Source organism: Rhyacophila brunnea, unplaced genomic scaffold (assembly GCF_057557595.1).
Source record: "Rhyacophila brunnea isolate RB1 unplaced genomic scaffold, BYU_Rbru_1.0 scaffold_1, whole genome shotgun sequence".
Lineage (NCBI taxonomy): Eukaryota > Metazoa > Arthropoda > Insecta > Trichoptera > Rhyacophilidae > Rhyacophila > Rhyacophila brunnea.
Window position 1 is genome coordinate 40451182 of NW_028232751.1, and position 20708 is coordinate 40471889.

The window sequence follows — 20708 nt, forward strand, 5'->3', positions numbered from 1 at the left end:
TGGTCTATGGTAACGTTTGACATTTCCAATTGCCAACTGCTATTTATTTTGCTTTGAAAAATTGAAATTACAACGTTACGCATTTTATTATTAATTATATTTTATTGTACTTGTCTACCAGAATAATATTATAAAATTGGTATGTATTGTGTATTACTTCTGTTAATTTTGTTGTACAAGACAACTGTTTGATATATTAGTGTAAAATAATGTACTATCACATGAGAAACATAATTTGATCTTACTTTGAATACTGATAAATAGTGCTATGCCAGTTATTTCAATATGAATTAACTGCTCGAGCAGGAACACAGTGCATATTATTTGATGCAATTGAGGGATTTTCGTAATCAACGGAATATTATAACGTTTCGTACTAAACCGAACTTTTTCAAAAATTTGACAGCAAGTTATAGCAAATTTAATCATTTTAATTTTTCGGTTCCTATGTCATACAATAGTATTCGATGAAATTGATACTTCCAAACTATTATTACCTATGTGATATTCCAGATTGATTGCAGATCGTTCCAGAATTTCAAGATGCCTCGTCATTGCTGGGTACCAGATTGCAAAATTAAGGGAGTGGATCTGTCACGCATTACTATAGGCAGACTACCAACGACGGCAATGGATCAATTTAATCGGCAATAGTACAATTAAACTGTTAAAATCACCTGACAACGTGGGAGTGTGCAGAAATCATTTTCTCCCGACAGACTACTGTGGCAAGAAGCTAAAAATGGGTGTGTGTCCATCTCAAAACTTGACAACCCCATTATCAGATAGTGATTCAGACATAAATCTGACGGAAGAAAATGATCCTTCCACTCATAGAATAGTATTAAATTTTCAAGCACACAGTATTTCTGATAATAATTATTGTAGTGTGATTCCCTCTGAATCATCGTCTAATATTGATCTTGCGATTCCCTCTGGATCATCGTCTAATATTAATCTTGCGATTCCCTCTGGATCATCGCCTAATATTGATCCTGTGATCCCTTGCAGTCCAGTAGCAATACCTGCTTTTATCAAAGGTGAGTGATTTAAACATCTAGATAATATATACATATTTTTATTGAAAATTAGATTAATCTCATATTTGAAACTCCAATCCACCTTATGAATTTTACATTTACTTATATATTATAACATAGTGGGTGCGTGTACCTAAATAACACGTTTGGATATCCATACATTAAATTATAATCATATTGTCAATTATTTTTACTAGCGAGACAGACTGGCGAAAGCCAGCTTGCCCAGCTAGTTTATATGATTAAGCTAGAATTCACCTAGTACCTCATACCTATATACTATGTAGACATGTTGCTAAATAATATTGTGTTAATTTGTATGTTTTTAAAATATTTCAAATGCCGTATAATGTGTCTTGCAGATCGTACACCTGAAAATATTCCTATGAATCTGACGGCCTTGACACTCAAGGCTCGAATGTATCGCCGCAAGTGTTTGCATTTGGAAAAATACATCCGACGAAGAAATAAGACGAACTTCAAGCATAGGATAAAGGGGGCAGAAAAATTTGCAGATTCACTAACCTTCGTTCAAGCCACCAAAGGCCTGTCAAAAATACAGCGAGACTTTTTCAAACTCCAATTAAAATCATGTAATTTAAAACCTAAAGGGTGTCGCTTTACCGAAAGAGATAAAGTCTTAGCCCTCACTTGGAAGAGGATATAAATTTCTGTCAAAACTTTTTACGTTACCATTAGAGGTGAGTTGGAACTACTGTCACCAGTTTGTGTACTTAAGTTTCGGATGAAACTATCCATACTAAGTATTTGTGGCCCAATAAACTTGTTTCAAGAAACTTGAAACGTATTAGATGTTCGAATTCGAACGCATTTGATGATGTCATCGCAGTGACTTGCCCCGCGCCGAGTCGCGTCTAGCAGTGACTCGCGTAATGCTGGTTGACTTTCAACGCTATTGATATTAAATGCGCGCGAGCGAGATATCATGATACACGTATGTCTAGCCGTGATATTATACTCAACTGTCATTGTTCTCCCTTTCTCCTCTGTTATAAAGTTGGTATAGTGAAGGACAGAAATGGTCATTCGTTTTATAGTATACTATTTGAGTTCGCATTTTTAAGAGTTTTAAGTTTCAGTTGAGTATGAGACTTTATCGAGTTCCGTAGTTCGACGCATGGTATGTGATTTAGCCGTCCGCTAGATAGTTTGTAGTCTTGCTACGTATGAAATCATCACACCTCGGCGTCGCGACTCGCGTATGTTTAGTATGTGACTGGTTTTAGTTTTAGATTCAGTTGAGTAAGATATTTACATCGAGTTGACGTCGGCGTTCTTATAACGCTAACTGACTACGCGTTTATCTGGTTTTGTCACGTCGAGTTTCTCGATTTTTTAGTGTTATAATTGGAACTTATAAACATAAACTGAATTCAAATTGTATGTGTGATTGTATAAATGGATAATAATTATATTATACTTAATAAAAAATTTGTGTAAAAATGGCTACTAAAAGGTTAAGTTTCGTGTGGAATCGTTCCAAAGAAATAGTTACAAATTATGCCATCTGTAATGTTTGTAAAATAAAAAATTCATACAAGTCAATGTCAAATTTGAAGAAACTTTTACAGCGCAAGCACCCAACTATTCATATTGAATTTGCCAGGCAAAATATAGCTCCACCTGTAAATGAAAATGCTTTACAGATAAATGAAACCAGTGCTTTTAATGCTCCAGTATTTTCTACTGAAACAGGAGTGACTAGTGCCATAGTTCCAGCTCTGTCTCGAAAATGGGACTTTCCGAAAAGCGGATGTATTTTTAACGATTGTATTATAGCCGATATTTCAAATACTAGTAAGTATTTTGGAAAAAGTTTCGATACTAAGTATTTTTTAATACTGGTAGTAAGTATACTTAGTCTTCAAAATCGACCAGTTTTCCCACCTCTAGTTACCATCCATCCGAACTTTGCAAACATTATTATCATCTGTTCCTATCTCCACCGGTATCTCTGGTGTCATTATTTCTCAATTAAAATCAATAGTTAGTGGTTTTACTGACCATGAAAAATATTATACACTCATGTGGGATGAAATGAGTTTACAAGCGCACTTAGATTATAATAAAAAAAGTGACTTGATCGAAGGTTTTGAAGATTTTGGGCATCTGCATTCTAAAAAAATTGCAGATCATGTCCTTGTCTTCATGATACGAAGTGTGGCTGGTAATAAAAGCAGCCAATAGCGTATTATTATTGTGAATCTGCAACTAAGTCTGCTCAATTAGTTCGTTGCATTAAAGAGGTTTATAAGGCAGTAGTCTCCACAGGTATGCATTGTTCATAATATAATTATAGAAATAATATCAGTGACGAAGGGTGGAGGTAGGCTGTTAAGATCCGACATTAATAGAGCACACTAAACTTTGTTAATCATACGTATTTGTTTTCATTGAACAAATTAATTCTTAATTCAATGAAATCAAATAAGTATGAATGACAAGTTTAGTTGGCACTATTTATGTTGGATGTTAACAGTCTACCTTCACCCCTCGCCACTGCATTATATGAAGAAATATTATATATTTTATTATTGCACGTATTCTAATTGAAAGAAATGCATTCCAAAATAAATGATATCTATGGATTTTGAAAGAGCTTTTGCACAAAATTATATTTTGAAGTAGAATATGTATTTTCAGTTAGAACATGTGTATTATACCTATATTGTATATTTTACAGGTATAAAGATAATCGCAACAGTATGCGATCAAAGCGCGACGAACACTGCTGCTTTGAAAAGTCTACGTGTCAATACAGAGAGACAAAGAGCCGATACCGGATATGAACGTATGTATTTATTACCTGTGTATATGTCAAATTAATTCTAATATTTTACATATTATATGCTTTTCACTTATTTGTTTTATTCTCAGGTATCACAATAGAAATTATCAAAGGACAAGAGATTGTCGCCCTCTTTGATGTGACTCATTTATTGAAAGGGATGAGAAATAACTTGATGACAAAAGACCTTATGTATTTCGATGGCAAGACAATTAGGTACGCATCATGGAAACATATTATTGATCTGTATAAGATAGATCAGGCGAACGTCGGCAATTTGAGGCTTATTCCCAAAATAAATGAGACACATATTTTTGCATCGAAAATGAATAAGATGAAGGTGTCGACTTGTGCCCAAGTGTTAAGCCAGAAGTTTGGCAGCCACCTGCTGTTCTGTGCCACACAAGGTAACTTTGTTTTATATATTACTAGCTGACCCGGCGAATTTCGTACCGCCTCAGAATCAATAATCTTGTATTAACTTATTAGCTGAATTAAATTCATTTTTTTATTAAGTTAAAATGAATATTCAAAATGAATTAAGTTCAATAAATGTGCAAAAATCAAACCAAAATGAAATGGATTACATAGTTTTGGTTGGTTCAGATTTCGAAGCATGATGACTACCGAGCCAACCTTCAGTTGTAAATTGTGCGGTGGCAACCAGGAAGATCCAATGAGTTTACAAATTCAGTTGGCTATTAGTAAAATCATCACCTGGGATGAATTTAGAATGGCGCGTTTGTGCGCCATTCTAAATTCATCCCAGGTGATGATTTTACTTGCTACCAAAACTGTGGCCATTGCTGAATGTTTCGCAATATTGCATATCGGTTTTTCAGTCGTTTGAAGGTTTAACGGCAATTTCAACGCTGAATGAGCCGTTCGGCATCCTTTTAGCAACGTGGCCGCTATCCCGGAAGAAGCAACTGCTACAGCAATTTCGGATCTCGCACGAACAGTGGCCAAAATCAATGACATGAGGAATGTCTTCCCAGTTCCACTGGGCGCATCGAGGAAAAATAAGCCACCATTTCCATCATCAATTGCCTTCATTAACGTATCGTGCACTACCTTCTGTTGGGGGTTCAACATTAGTACATTCGTTCGAACTAATTAGTTCAATGCATCTCGATCATTTTCACGTTCACGTTCCAATTCTAGATTGAAAGCGTAATTCACTCCACGATGTGGCATTGGCATTCCTAACTTGACTAACAAACTGCCGCACATGAGGTAACACATGTCTTCGATCAAAAGTAAAACCTGGTTATGTATCTCCTTATTCACATCGAGATCAGGATTCCCTGAAATGACACGAATTCGATGTAAAATGTCTTCTGACATGTCATCCTTGTAGTTTTTCTACAGTTCAGGTGGATTCGATGGGAAGCATGTCGAAATAATGATAGCAAATAATGTGCGTATCTGACTTGGAGATGCAGAAACAAATGCTTTAGCGATTGTCATGTCCCAATGAGTATCATTTTCAAACAAATTGAGCTTTTGACATGCAGCACGAAATGTTAGGCACACTACACCATTGACAGTTCGAAGTGATTCAAATGATGTCGGCCCACGAACATTTACCAGCAACAACCGCAAGTAGAATCATTCGCCATTCTTCGGATGAACTGTGTAAATGCGACCAAGAGCCTCAGTAGAATGCACATCCGGATGATCAGGAACCGCATCGCCTTGCTTCCGACGTTGAAATTTCTTCGATGAAGCGTTCCAAGTGTAATAACGTGGCATCTTAGAGTAGAACAACGTTCGTGCAAACGGATCGCTTTGGCAAATCGAAAAGAAACTGGTCAATGTTGGCGCTGGAGATATTTCAGCACGTTGAGCAACATTCGATGCGTTTAAATAAACTTGTTGACCATTCTCCAGATGCACCGCCAAATGTACAGCAGTGGGATGACGTTCATGAATGGGGAATGAGAGAATACGCCAAATTGCTTCATTGCAGCTCACATATCGACCAACTTGATAGTGCATGATTTCATCGTTGGTATTGGGAGTTTGAACGCCAAAAACTACAATATCGCTGCCTTTGCTGACATATTTGCAGATGTATTTGATGGATTTCACTGAATTGCAAAACTCCACGTTGCAATGCGCCTTGAATGTTTTGGAAAAAAGTGGCGAATACGGAACAATCCAAGTGTTGTCGACCACGATATCGTTTCACTTCATTTTCGTTGTGATAGTTCTACCGTTATCATTGGGTGATCGACGCCGATACAGTGGATAACCATCATTGGCAGTGATAGTCTCCGCCGTTAAACTTCATGGATAACGCTTGGAACACTTGCCATCGACCATGCACGCTGATTGGGGGGGGGGGGGGGGTTGATGGCGCCACACTGTCCATGAATCATTTAAGTAATTACAACATCATGCAGGTCTGGATCGGTTACGGGATCAGGAATCTCGGCACATATGATGTCATCTTTTTGGTCTGGTCGAATTCTTTCGACTAACCAAATAAGAATGTGTGCATGCGGCAAGCTTCGTTTTTGTCATTCAATCGAATACATCCAGCATCGAGTTTCCCAAAGACGCGATGCTTAACAATGTAGTTCATCAGCGACAGGATTTTTGTTTGAAGACACGTGCCGATCACTTGATGTTTGTCTGGGGAGTAGCAGTTGAACAATTTCTATTCATTTCGGATTTCATGTAAAGGTGATGAATAGATCTGGACGACCGTCATGACGAACATATTTCATTGCATCTTTCGCATATTCATGCATATGACGTGGGCTGCCAATGTACATCGCCGATAGAATAGTCAATCGACCAACATTAGCTGCATCTCCTACGGTGCTGATTGCATCGCGTAAATGAATATACTCCTCCGATCGCAGTTTGGCTTGGTTCAACCGAATGAAAGTGAGGCGCTCCGTCTCGATTTTAAGCAATCGACGAAATCGCAGCAAATAGTTGTCAGTTTATTTTTGGACGCTGTCGAAGAAGTAAAAAAGATTCAGGCAGGACAACTTCCTCCAAAATTCACCGGAGTATACAACAAAGTCTTTCGGGATGATCTGAGGCTGAACCGAATCAACTGTCAAAGGGTAGATAATGCACACAACGCCTTTCATTTTTTTCTTGTTTATTCTTTCTGTCATGCATCGTTGTATATGGATTTAAATTTTTTGTGATTTTCTTTTATTTTCGAATGCGCGAGGTCATTTTTCAAAATGTCAAAATATATGAGAAAATGAATTGTCTTCATAATGTATTTTTTCCGTGATTTATCCGATATTTTAATAGTTATTCTGCTATTCGGGGCGGAGACAAATCTAACAAATCAAAGATCATAAAAATCGGTCCAGCCGTTCTCGAGTTATAAATGGTGTAACTAACCCGACTTTGTTTTATATATATAGATGTAACTAATGTAATAACATTTAACTCAAAATCTGATTATTTTTATAACAATATATTAAAATAAATTAAAAAAGCATTTATAATTTTAAAGTTATCAGTTATGCCATCATGGATTAATTAAATATTTCCACCTGAATTAACCCTGCTGCAAAGTCATTCAAATTTATTTAATTACATATAAGAGTAATTTCCAAATTATAAAGTATACATGGAAGTACACCGAATGAGCTAGGCGAGTAGATTCTATTTTCAGAAGATACTGAATATCTTTTTATTTCGATTCCAGGGATAGTGATGCCAAACGGACAAATCATCCCAAGAGAAGCTGAATACACCGGCAAAATGCTATTGTTTTGGGATGAAGTTTTTGACTCTGTGAATGGAATCTCACTGAAACCACATCCGTATTGGAAAACGAAAAGGGTTTGCGCTTCAAAGGAGTCATTACACCGAAAGGAGTCATTCCACCGACAATTCTGGTTTGATAGTATAATAAAAATAGACATGCAATTTGTAGACCAACATAAAAATCCAGTACCAAAGGTGCCATAACTTCTGAATTGGGAAAAAACTTTGGCTGGTTGCATTAAAATATTGGATACATTGCATGATGTGGGGTTTGAGTATGTAGCTTTTCGTAATTTCAACCAGGATTTGCTGGAAAATTTCTTTGGCAGTATAAGAAGCCACAATGTTCGTAATGTCAATTTTCAGGATCCTTTAAAAGCCTTTTGATTAACAATTTAATGTCTAGATATTCCATCAGAAATAATTGTGAGAAAGACGATGCTGATGGTCTTTTTGAGAATTTATTAGGATTTTTAAAACAAACCGATGACACCCCACAAAACCTTGATGAAAGCATTTCAGGCGTAATTTCAGAGGATTATTTGGAAGATAATTTAACCTCTGCAAATGGTAAAATGTACACCGCTGGTTATGTTAATCGTAAAATTTCAAACTCTTGTACGCATTGTAAACGGGACATGAACACCGAGCCTACCAGCAAGCACGCTAACGTTAATGACTGCTTCAATTCAACTGGAAAATTAATTAGAAATTATTTATCAGAAAATGCTTCTACGCATAATATTCAGGCAAAATTAAAAACCAAAATTCTTCAGAAAATTGATTTCACCGTTTTTTCTTGCCCTCTCCATAAAGAAGAGATTAAGAATAGATTCATAAAATGTATGCTTTCTTTACAAATACATACTTTCTGTTATACTGCAAATAAATTTCTAAATGGCAAATTAAATTATTCGGGGAGAAATAAAGTTTATTTAGCAGCTGGTCAAAAATATAATAGTAGGCGAAGAAGGCCTGTGCGATAATATTTGTTTAACAATAAAATTATTTGTACAGATTTTACACTAGTACCTATGTACTGGTAAATAATTTTTACTTTTACTCTTCTCTTCTTCTTCTTTCTTCTTTCACCCTGTCACGTCCCAACATTGGGGCATAGGGCAAGCACAAGTTGGCGCCACTTCCCTCGGTCCATCGCCAACTCCTGTGCCTCCCGCCATGTCAGACCTGCAGCACGTAGGTCGCTTTTGTAGCATCGCTGCAGGGTGAGGGAGGGCCGGCCACGGCGACGGAACCCTTGAGGCTGTGCCACAAGGGTACGAAGTGCCGCACTCTCTAGTTGTGATTTAAGTTACATATTGCATTTTTCTAATTTTTATGCTCTGGTTATTCACTTTATTTTGGGGGATTTAACAACATTCGCAGTGCACTGACATTGACACCTTACAACAGTTATTCTATCTTTTTTACAAGGTAAAATTAAAATGTATTTATTATTGTCAACCATTATATAAAATGAAATCATATATTTATTTAAGTTGAGATGTCAATGTCAAACCATTGAGGCTGCATTTTTTTTTAATTTTTTGAGAGAAATGAGGAGATATGGCAGCGGACAATGATTCGTCAGATCCGAGACAAAGGAGCGACATTGGCCCTGGCTCAGCCAAATGCTCCGGAACGCCCAAAACAAATAGATAAGTGAAGAAGCCTATATCGTAATGTTTATTTAGAATTAGTATCATTTGTACATTTTTTAAGAATCTAATACTGATGGATAATTTTTTTTTACTTGCATTTTGCGTGTCTTCATTTTACTTCTTTCAATAATTACGATAATTAATATTATTTTGGAGTGATTTATTATTTGTTCATTTACTTTTATAGTAAATATGGAACAGCCATCGATGCAGTCTCCCATCACATCCAACTAGACATGGCTCGGCTGACGGCGGACTTGACGTTAGAAGATGCAAGAAGACGGGCGAGCAAGTTTAGTGAGTTTAGTCAAGTTTAGTTAGCGAGTTTAGTGATTAAAATAATTGTAGTGTTTTCAGTCATCAGTTATAATTGTAGGGTTCTAATGCAAAAGTGACTATTTCCATTTTTGCACTTTTTCAGGAATCAACATTTTCTATGAGAGACCTTTAGAATTAAAATACACATTCACTTTAAAGACATTGTGATAGGTAGAGTAATTTTCTATATTTCCTAAAAAAATTAGACCAGTCCATCAAACGTATTAATAGTTATTAAAGAAAAACCATTTTTTTTTATTTCGAATTTTTCCAAAACTGACTATTTCCAGGAAATAGTCGGTTTTGGAATATAAGATTTCACATGCTCATAGTATTTTAACATTTTAGAATTTAATAGAGACAGTTTTTAGTAAAATAAGAACACAAAAATTACAAGGGTAAGTTATATGCTTTATTAGGAAAAATATAAAAATTAAAAAATGGCTAAATTATGATGAAAATAAAATAATTAATCTTCGTCTTCTTTCTCAGGTAGTTCAATATCATTTGGCGCAAGCCCCAAGATGTCATCATAAAATTAGTTCGCATTTGGAGGATGGTGAAGAACTTCATTAGCTGCATGACATCATGACATCTCTTTTAACCTTCTTAACATAGCTTATTTTATTCAATATTTGAGTAGTATCGGTAGTCATAGTTTTGTTTCTTTTTAAAATCGTAGCTCCAACAAAAGACCGAGCATACGTCTGTGAAACACCAACAGTCGAATTTTCCCCTTTAATATAAGTCATCACTTAATGTTCTGTGATTTTGAAAGGGAACTTATTCAGAAAAGGTTTTATTTCAGATTTGTAGTAGAAAAAATTTAAATCTTTGCCATACACTTTCAATGTACAGTATTTTTTTAAAACTCCGATTCACTCTTATTCGTATTTGATATTGGTGGCAGAATAAGAATCGGTTCATTATTAGACGTATTTAATTGAGCACTGTCGAAAAGTAAGGTTATGTTCATATTTTATATTGTGGAACTTTCTCCAACCAAACATCCAATGCATAACACGAAATGATTTCATCATTATTAATACCTTGGTCACTACGGCTTGCCATTCTACTAAATTAAAAACACTTTTACTGACGAATGAACGAAGACAAATACAATTTCGAACAATACTTTTATGAATCTGACGTTTCATAAACGAGGAATTAGTCAATTTTGAAGGAAATCTTTTTTCTATGGAATTAGTGCACTATGGAATAAATCGCGCGCTCTTAGTGTTGTAGTTTAATGGAAAATAGTCAGTTTTGGCTACAAACACAAATAATCAATTTTGAAATAAAACAGAATAATGTTCATACTAGAAATAGTTTGTTTTGAAAAAAATCGCAATTTTCAAACAGCAAAATCATATGAAAATATCGCGATTTGGTCGAAAACTAATATGCCAATCGATTCCTGGCATACCAATCTATAATCGTGCATACTTAACTCATTTTCGTCAATTTTGGAAATGTCACTTTTGCATTAGAACCCTACAATTTATTTTAATATAAAACAAACGGCTCTCATGTAGGAAAGCCTACCTGTCAGATTTCATAGACAACTACAGAAAAACATCTTTTGTGTTGTTTTTATAATATATAGTGAAATCATGTACTTATTAATGTGCCGCATAGATCCTTAGTTACAAAGGCAAAATATGATATAAATATTTAAATGATGTTCCAAGAAGGATTAAATTTTATTCATTGTAAATGATTGCCCACGGTGGCCGCGCGGCATAAGCGTTGGACTACAAAGCCGTGGGTCCCAGGGCCTGGCAAGTACAAAAATTGTTTTTCAATTTGTGTGTGTCAGGGTATGGACCTAATAGGTTGAGCAAGTGGCTGACATCCATTTCTCGTAAAAAAAAAAAAAAAACAAAATCTGTCAATACAAACCTCCACTGTGTGGAGGCCCATATGATCCTATCAGGATCGGACATGGTCGAAAAAAAAAAAATGATTATTATATTATGCCATGGTTGTCTATGAAATCTGATGGGTAGGCTTTCCTACATGAGAGCGAAACATAGTGTAATAATGTTTCCATTTATTTTTTTAATATTCATATCAGGTAAACAAACTACTTACTCAATAATAATGTTTATAATATTTAATTTCATGAATTCAAATTTGGTGGGCTTTTTAATTTTATTTCAAAGCCTTCACCATAGATAATGCTGTTTTAGTGGGAATACTATAGTCTCTTTCGAATCTATTTACGTATATTACCAATGGTTTGAAGTTTGGATCATGTTGGGATATACTGTTTGTGGTACATAACCTCTTATAAAATACAATAACTTTTATTACAAAACAGGATAATTACACAGTGTTCGTAATCTAATGATATATTTGAAAACATATATGGCAACGCTGACCCTGTTTGAATAATTTCAAATTTTGAGTGCTTCAAAAATTGAAATATAATTTTATAATTATTCGCAAGATGGAACCTACCGATGAACCTGTGGTTCGTGTGGTGAGAAACTCTATAATTTGACTTTCATTCGCATAGCCGACCCAAAACATTACCTGTTCATATTATCATTGATCGTCATTTATAGTATTTACTATGTTATGTTTGTTATTCATAAAGAAGTATGCAGGATAAGAATCACAAGTCATTAGCATTTGTTTACATTACTTTTTTCTTAATTTTCATAAATTAGGGGTAAAGAAAGATACATTAGGTACTTCAAAATATAGTTTTCGTAATTAAGGTCTTTTGAGACCAAAAACCAAACCAAAACCTACTGTTTTTCAGTAGGTTGTATTAGGATTTGGTTTTGTTTTTGGTCTCAAAACACTTCAACCACAAAAATGATAGTAAAGTACTGTATCTTTACCATTTGGTTAAAAGTAATTATGCTTTGAATAAATATTGCGCGATCATATTAGTATTGCATTGTTAATATGCGTATTTACTTATATTTATTATTATATTATTTATTAATTAATGTTTACAAGTGTTCTTCAACCGGCAGTCTGCAAGAATTTATTCCTAACCCGTGAAACCTTTCACCGTGCTTTCAACCAACTATATCGCTACACGATTCAGGGAATTTCCTCTAGATGTGCTGGCGTTGCCATGTCTACTGAAATTTCAGTAGATCTACTGATATTTTTGATTTTCTTTGAAAACCAAGAAATCTACTGATGCTAATTAAACCACATATATCAAATTCGTTTACAAAGAAGCAGCCGCAGATGTCACACTAACCAAAAAATGTAATTTTATAACAAGATTTAACCGGTTAAGTGCCCAAAGCGTCTTTGGACGCCCTAATTACACCAATTCTTATGTTAATTACTATCAATTAACTAATTCCGGCATAGAAAGGATTAATAAATAAAATTTTATCTATATTGGTTTTTATTTCTGGCTGATACCATTCCCTGATATATTTCTCTTATTTTCACCGGGCTGCGGGTGTTACAAGGTTGAAGAACACTGGTTTACACTGCATTTAAATTCAAATAATTATTTTGATTAATTTAATGATAATAATATACTCTCTTCATCGATTATGAATAAATACATCACCATAACTGGCATGATATTTAATTATGATGCCTTTCCAAAGGTCATATCTATTGTAGATGATAATATTACAGTGTGTGTATTCATAATAAATATTATGTCAATGAGTTTGAACAATGCTAGATGTGGCATTGATTTATGTTTATATATCCTATTATTAAATGATTTGTACTATTGCCTATACCAGTGACGGTGAACCTATGGCACGCGAGATGATTTTGCATGGCATGCGAATGTTTTATTTTGAAAAGAAAAAAAATTAGTAAGTACCTACCTACAATAATTAAAAAAAAAATACAAAAAAGGTCTACAAATTAATATAAATCTTCTTCTTCTTCCACGGCACTACATCCCGGGGTGAGATTTGGCCTCCTCCACAACCGCTCTCCACTCACTCCGGTCTCTCGCCACACTTCTCCAGTTACCGGGTCTTCCTATATGAAGCCAGTCCACTTCTACGGCGTCAGCCCATCTCCTTCTTGGACGGCCTCTGGGTCTCTTCCGTTGGGGTAGCCACTTAGTCATGATCCTTGGCGCTCTAACTTCAGGCATTCTTTCCACATGTCCCGCCCATCGTAGTCTTTGGGACTTACAGTATCTTACGATTGTTTGCTGTATAAATTAATATGAGTAAATGATGATATTAAAAAATAATGACGACATAGCCATGCGTATTTTCTTCGGTTTTTAATATTATTTTTACCAACAATCTTTGCAAATCGATGCGCAAACGGAAACGACGAAATTCATGCATAAATGACGTATAAAACAACATACGGCCGTAGCCGTAAATTGACAAACTATAATTGAAGTAGGGAGTAAAATGATGTTAACGCGTGTGCTTGAACATGTACCATTTAAAAAAAAAAAAAATTCGGTTAGGTACAGGTTTTTGGTCTCAAAAGACCTTAATTACGAAAACTATATTATGAAGTACCTAATGTATCTTTCTTTACCCCTAATTTATGAAAATTAAGAAAAAATAATGTAAACAGAGTTAGATACATGTTCAAACACGCGCGTTAACATCATTTTACTCCCTACTTCAATTATAGTTTGTCAATTTATGGCTACGGCTGTATGTTGTAGCTTAATCACTGGGGAATGCCAAAAGAAATGGGGTATTTCAAAAAAACACTACCTTATTCTTAGGTCAATAATTATTATAAAGCAATCATTATTCCTAGGATGTTTATCACACTTGAATGGTCAAAAACATAGCTTATAATTAGTATCTTTAGAATTATCTTCAAATGTGTTAATCTTGCCCATTTTTTGAATAATAAAATACCTAATTCTTGTCATATTTGGGATCACAGAGATTATCAATATAATTTTTTATCGTAAATATTTCACTATAATAATGTCGACATAAATTATACAAATGGTTTTATAAATGCGTTTAAAAATTAATAAATGTAAAAAATCTTAACACCACTGCACATGGATGTACTGAAATATGACTAAAACAATGATACTCAACCTTTTTTTTTCTTCGGGCTAAATACATATATTTGTAAAGTAACGCGGGCCGCATCACTGCTGGTGTGATGAAAAAAATCATGAAACCCCCTCTTTTTTACAAAACATTTTTGAGATTTTAAAAATTATGCGTGTTTTTTAAATTAATCGTATGCAATAGCAACACTCTTATACCAGATCTGATGTGAACCATAATGACAATCCTCTTCGGATGTCACTATCTGTGCGTCAAAGTCGAAACGAATCTCAAGATATAGGAAATTCCTGATAATAAATGTGTTTCGGGCCGCACATAAAAGCTTAAAGGGCCACAGGTTGAGTATCGCTGTTCTAAAACATTAGATCGAGAGGTTTAAAAGAATACTATTTTATGTAATGAAAATACTTTATACAGTCATCAAATGTTAAAAATAAATATAAAGGATAATAAGGTTTCAAAATTATATATATAGATGATCTACAACGTTTAAAGAATGTCCAGGGTTATGCTCCGAAAATACCATAAAATCTTCATTTTGACCTACGTTGGGCATGTGGGGCCTTAATGTTTGTTAATAATTCTTTCGAGTTAGGTTTTTAAGATATGTTTGAATACTAGCTAATTTTGACGTATTTAGATAAGACACACATTGCTTAATTGGTAAATCACATTGGTGTAAATCCAGGTTCGAGTTCGCCGGGTGTCATATTTTTTTCTAATTGGTGTTTATAATATTATCAGCAGATTTTGTTTTTATGAGAAATGGATTTTAGCCACTTGTTCAACCTATTTGGGTCATACTCTGGGTCCAAACACATATTGAAAAAGAACATGTAAATTTTACCAGATCTGGGATTCGAACCTGGTACCCATTAGATTATAAGTCGACGTGGTAACCGCTCAGCCATCGTGGGCCGCTTGCACTATGTGGTGGTCCATATGACATTCTCAGGATCAAACATGGAAAAATTTTGTTTTTTTTTAATATTTGAGGTTTTTTTAAATTATGTTGAATAAAAAATGTTTCATATCGCAAAATCTCATGAATTATTCATTGAATTAAAAAAATAATTCATTGATTTATATTTTATTCGAGATTGAACTGAACATGAAGTATTAGCTTTAATTTGAATGTCAAATGTTAATCTACAACAATTACAATCTAATCATACATCGATATATAGGACTGGAGTGTCTGATTAATAACCACGCTCTGATTGATGGTGAAGTAAAACATTGAATCTTATAACGGAATCATCAATAATACAATCGGTCCAAACTCTCAAATTATCTTGTACATGTTGATAAAAATGTCACGTAATCATTATAAATTCTTATCTATCTATCTAGGTGCAAGATTGTTCTACAACTTTATCAAGGAATGACTTAACAATTTTATTTCACATACTTAAGTTATTTGTGATTTCAGTGTTCATCATTTTGGACTCGAGCACGGGTTTCTAATTCATGGGTCGCGACCCTTATGCGAGTTGTAAGATGTTTTCTAGGGGATCATCAACTACTAAATAGTAAACTGAAATAAAATAATTAAAAATTATGAATTATCATGTAAGATTCATTGTTGTCATCATGTTTGAACGACATATTGTTTTTTATTTTATTTATATAAATATGTGATTATGAAATCTTGATGGGGTCGGGGGAATTTGACACTAAATTAACTTCTTTGACCGAAAATCAGCAAATTTATAACAATGTGAATAAAAAAATATTATGATCATATGAAAAAAAAAACACTATGTAAAATGTGATGTTAAATTATTTTTTATTATTTATTAATGAACTTGACAATGCACAATAAAATTTTAAATTTAACAAATAATTAACCCAGGCATTCCCATTTATAATTGAATTAATGATTAATCTCAGAAAGGGTTATTCAATTTTATGACCTGTTGAAGAAATTTTCCTTTTTCTTTCTTTTATTGAATTATAGAGAAAATCACTTTCTACATCGAATGGCATTATTAACTCAAAACCTTGAAATTTTGGTTGTTTCCATATAGAAATAGGTTTTTTTTATATAAATTTTTAAATAAATTTTTTAAAATGCGTTTGCTTCCTCGAGTGAAAAAAAATATGTACATGAAAAACGTTGCGAACTTGTGATCTAGTTGCCGTTAATGTTAAATAAATTGTAATATTTACTTTCCATACCTATAATATGTTCTTGCAATATGATGAGTGCTATGCTATATCTAACATACACATAGTATGTATATATTTCTGTACCTGGGAGCCAGGAGCCAGTGATACTTGAGAAAATATAATTTAAGATTTTCAGCAGATTGGTGTCTATGGACTTTTTAATAATTTTTGATTATGGTTATGAATAGACTAAAAACTGAATTGGCTGAAAGTTATGATACTTTACGTTCAAAATCGTACAACGGTACATCATATTGGTTCGAATTTATTGTAATAAGGTACGACTATAATATTGACATATAGAGCGAAAATTGCAACATTTGATATAAAACAATTTATTATTGATATCGTTGTAATGATGGCATTTTTAAATAACTTTGATATTTGTTAATTTAAAATAATAATAAAATCATAAAAACCATTTTTATTCGTAAATTTATCCATAAACACTTAAAAATAATACATAATGAATCATAGAATCTGTAAAATTAATTTACATTAGTTTATACTTTTACCTAATGAAAAAATCAAAACTTTAATGAATTCACACCGCACATGCACATCCAGGGTCGTTGACGCCTTAGAATTGATTTTCCACTACTCTATGCAAAGATTAGGAAATTTTCTAGAAGGGTATATTCAGAACATTAGCCCATGCGTATACAACATAAATAATCCTCATTCTTGACTAAATTCTCTTAATATGTAACAGACAAAAATGCCATTATGCCAGTATAAGAATCGTTTACCTTATTATGTTGTGTAAAATACAGCTCCATATCGTCAAGTCAATCTTGTGAAACTTGTAAATCCTATTTTAGTCTAAAATGATATTTTCATTAAATGATATACTAATAATATCGAATATCTTACCTATATGTAAGATTCTTGCATCCATAACATGACTAATCATTTCAAATATCAATCTACAAAACTTCTTTATTATTTATATCCATACTGCGGAAAAATTTTCATAGCTTGTACTTAAAATACCCGAAATCATTGTCATTTTATATACAGGAATTATTTATTGTTTTCATTTATGTATTTGGAAATTCCATTTAAAATGACAATTTAATGATTTTGACTGTCTCCTGAAAAAAAGATTGTTATGGATTTACGGGCCTACAAAAGATGGATCGATAATATTGCTTTGCTGGAATTTTCAATGAACCGCCAAATGTATTATGTAAAGACAAAACTTTTGAACATTTATTTACAAAAACATTGCTTTATTTAGGAATGTATAATATTGTTTGTCATAATGTGCATTATCTAATTTATACCAAGATCGTCTGAGGCTGTTGGTTTCATAGTCAGTAACCTCCATTTTTACTATTTTTGAAATTTTTTATGATTCTAATTTTATAAAGTATTGTTTCATGTATAATATTACTGTATTAATAAACTCCTTACAGAACAACTTATAAAAAACCAATGTGATATCACGGCCCTACAGGAAATGCGATGGATAGGTCAAGGAGTGATGGAGAAACGAGACTGCACTATACTATATAGCTGCCATGATAGTGAACATCACTTTGGGACTGGATTCATCGTAAGCAAACGAGTGAAGCATTTAATTATTGGGTTCGAACCAGTCAATCCAAGGATCATGCGACTGCGAATTAAAGGAAGTTTCTTCAATTACTCATTTATAAGTGTACATGCCCCTACAGAGGATAAGTCGGATGAGGAAAAAGAGGACTTCTACGATGCATTAGAAAGCACATACAACAGTTGCCCAAATCACGATGTGAAAATAATACTCGGTGATCTAAATGCCAAAATAGGACGGGAGGAGATCTACGCTGCCATTGTCGAAAAACATAGTCTGCATAATGAAAGTAATGACAATGGTACCCGACTAATTAACTGTGCAGCGTCACTAAATATGGTTATTGGTAGCACAATGTTTCCCTGTAAGGATATATATATGGGAACTTGGAAATCCCCGGATGGGTGCACAATAAACCAAATAGACCATATTTTGATAGACAATAGGCACAGATCGGATCTAATGAGCGTCTGGACATACAGAGGGGCTAATGTACACTCAGACCATTTCCTAGTGTGTGGAAAAGTTAGAGCAAAGATCTCAAACACCAAAAAGGAAATGGGAGCAAGAGCAAAACCCTTTGAAACAGAGAAACTGAAGATTCCGCAGGAACTGGCTCGGTACCAGGAGAGCTTGAACACTCACCTGAGCGACAATGTTGAGGTTGGAGACCATGAAGAGGTGAATCAACACTGGGAAATGTGCAAGATAGCCATAGTATCCGCAGCTAGTGATACCTTAGGACGCCGATAAATAGGTGAACGATCAGAATGGTTTGACGAAGATTGCCGCGAAGTGACTACGAGAAAGAATGAGGCTTACTTAATGATGCTACAGAAGAAAACACGTTCATCAGACAATGAGTATAAAAAGCGCCGACGTGACAAAAAGAAACTACACAAGAAAAAGAAACGTCATTATTTAAAAAAGGAAATGATCCTACTCCAAGAACACTATAAAGCTCAAGAATGTCGGCTGTTCTATAGAAAGATAAATAATGTTAGGAAGGGTTTCAAGCCTCGTATTACAATGTGCAAGGATGATGATGGCATGATACTCACAGAAAAGCACCGTATTCTTACCCGGTGGGTGGGTTTCTTTGATCAACATTTAAATACCCCCCATAATGATGCCGGCAACACTAACATTAATACTCATGACCAGGAATCAGTACAAAGTGGCATGGATGATACCGAAGAAACACCAACATTAAATGAGGTAAAAGGTGCCATGTCAAGGTTAAAAACAAACAAATCGCCTGGAATAGATAACCTACAGAGTGAATTAATAAAATGTGGGGGAGAAAGCCTGCTCAAACATTTGCATAGTCTAATTCACCAAGTATGGACTTCAGAAAAGATGCCAGAGGAGTGGAAGGATGGGCTGATTTGTCCCCTGCACAAGAAAGGACACCAACTAGAATGTAGTAACTACAGAGGGGTGACACTCCTTAACTCTGCATATAAACTGTTGTCGATTCTGATATTCCACCGGCTGGAACCCATTGTAGAAGGAATACTCGGGCACTACCAAGGAGGCTTTCTACGATGGAGATCATGTGTTACTCAAATATTCACTCTAAGGCAGATTCTAGAAAAGACCACTGAATTCAATATTAACACGGATCACCTGTTCATCGATTTTAAGGCGGCTTATGATAGCATTAATCGATACCGGTTATACGAAGCAATCCGAGAATTTGAAATTCCGACGAAAATAATTAAACTTGTAGAGATGACAATGACACCGGTACAATGCCGGGTGAAGCTTCAAGCGGAAATATCCGAGCCATTTATAACACTGAATGGCCTCAGGCAAGGTGACGCTCTGGCATGCCTTCTTTTCAATATTGCGCTAGAAAAGGCGATACGGGATGCAAAGCTTGATGCCCGTGGCAGCGGCACGATATTTACTAAGCCTGTACAGCTGCTGGCGTATGCCGATGATATCGACATCATTGCCATATCAGAATTGGCACTGAAAAAGGCATTCACAGCAATAGAAGCCTCTGCCAAAAGAATGGGTTTACAAATAAACGAGGCAAAAACTAAATACATGCCTGTCTATGTCACACCACGAGAAGTCGCACCAAAGTTAGATATCGGTGCATACAAGTTTGATACGGTCGACAGTTTCATATACCTTGGATCTCTTGTAACACGACATAATGATATTACAGAAGAAATCAACAAGAGAATCATGTCTGCGAATAAATGCTACTTTGGCCTGTTAAGACATTTTAAGTCCCACTTACTATCTCGCCGAACTAAAAGCACTCTTTACAAGACACTTGTAAAGCCAGTGCTCACGTACGCATCGGAAACCTGGACATTTACTCTGCAAAATGAACGAGCCCTGAACATCTTTGAAAGAAAAATTCTCCGCCGTATATATGGA

The 20708-nt window shown here is 34.5% G+C and overlaps 2 protein-coding genes across 2 annotated transcripts; both read left to right on the forward strand.

Annotated features, from left to right (window-relative positions):
* The first annotated feature begins 742 nt into the window (after positions 1–742).
* On the forward strand, positions 743–10061 carry LOC147079779 (uncharacterized). Its single transcript, XM_085945608.1, has 5 exons — positions 743–1040; positions 3306–3332; positions 3745–3852; positions 3939–4256; positions 7535–10061. The coding sequence occupies exons 1-5, from the start codon at positions 743–745 to the stop codon at positions 7798–7800; spliced, it is 1017 nt and encodes a 338-aa protein (XP_085801734.1). The 3' UTR covers positions 7801–10061.
* On the forward strand, positions 9494–19064 carry LOC147079780 (uncharacterized). Its single transcript, XM_085945618.1, has 3 exons — positions 9494–9554; positions 18433–18612; positions 18751–19064. Exons 1-3 carry the CDS (start codon positions 9494–9496, stop codon positions 19062–19064), a joined length of 555 nt encoding a protein of 184 aa, XP_085801744.1.
* The last annotated feature ends 1644 nt before the right edge of the window (positions 19065–20708 follow it).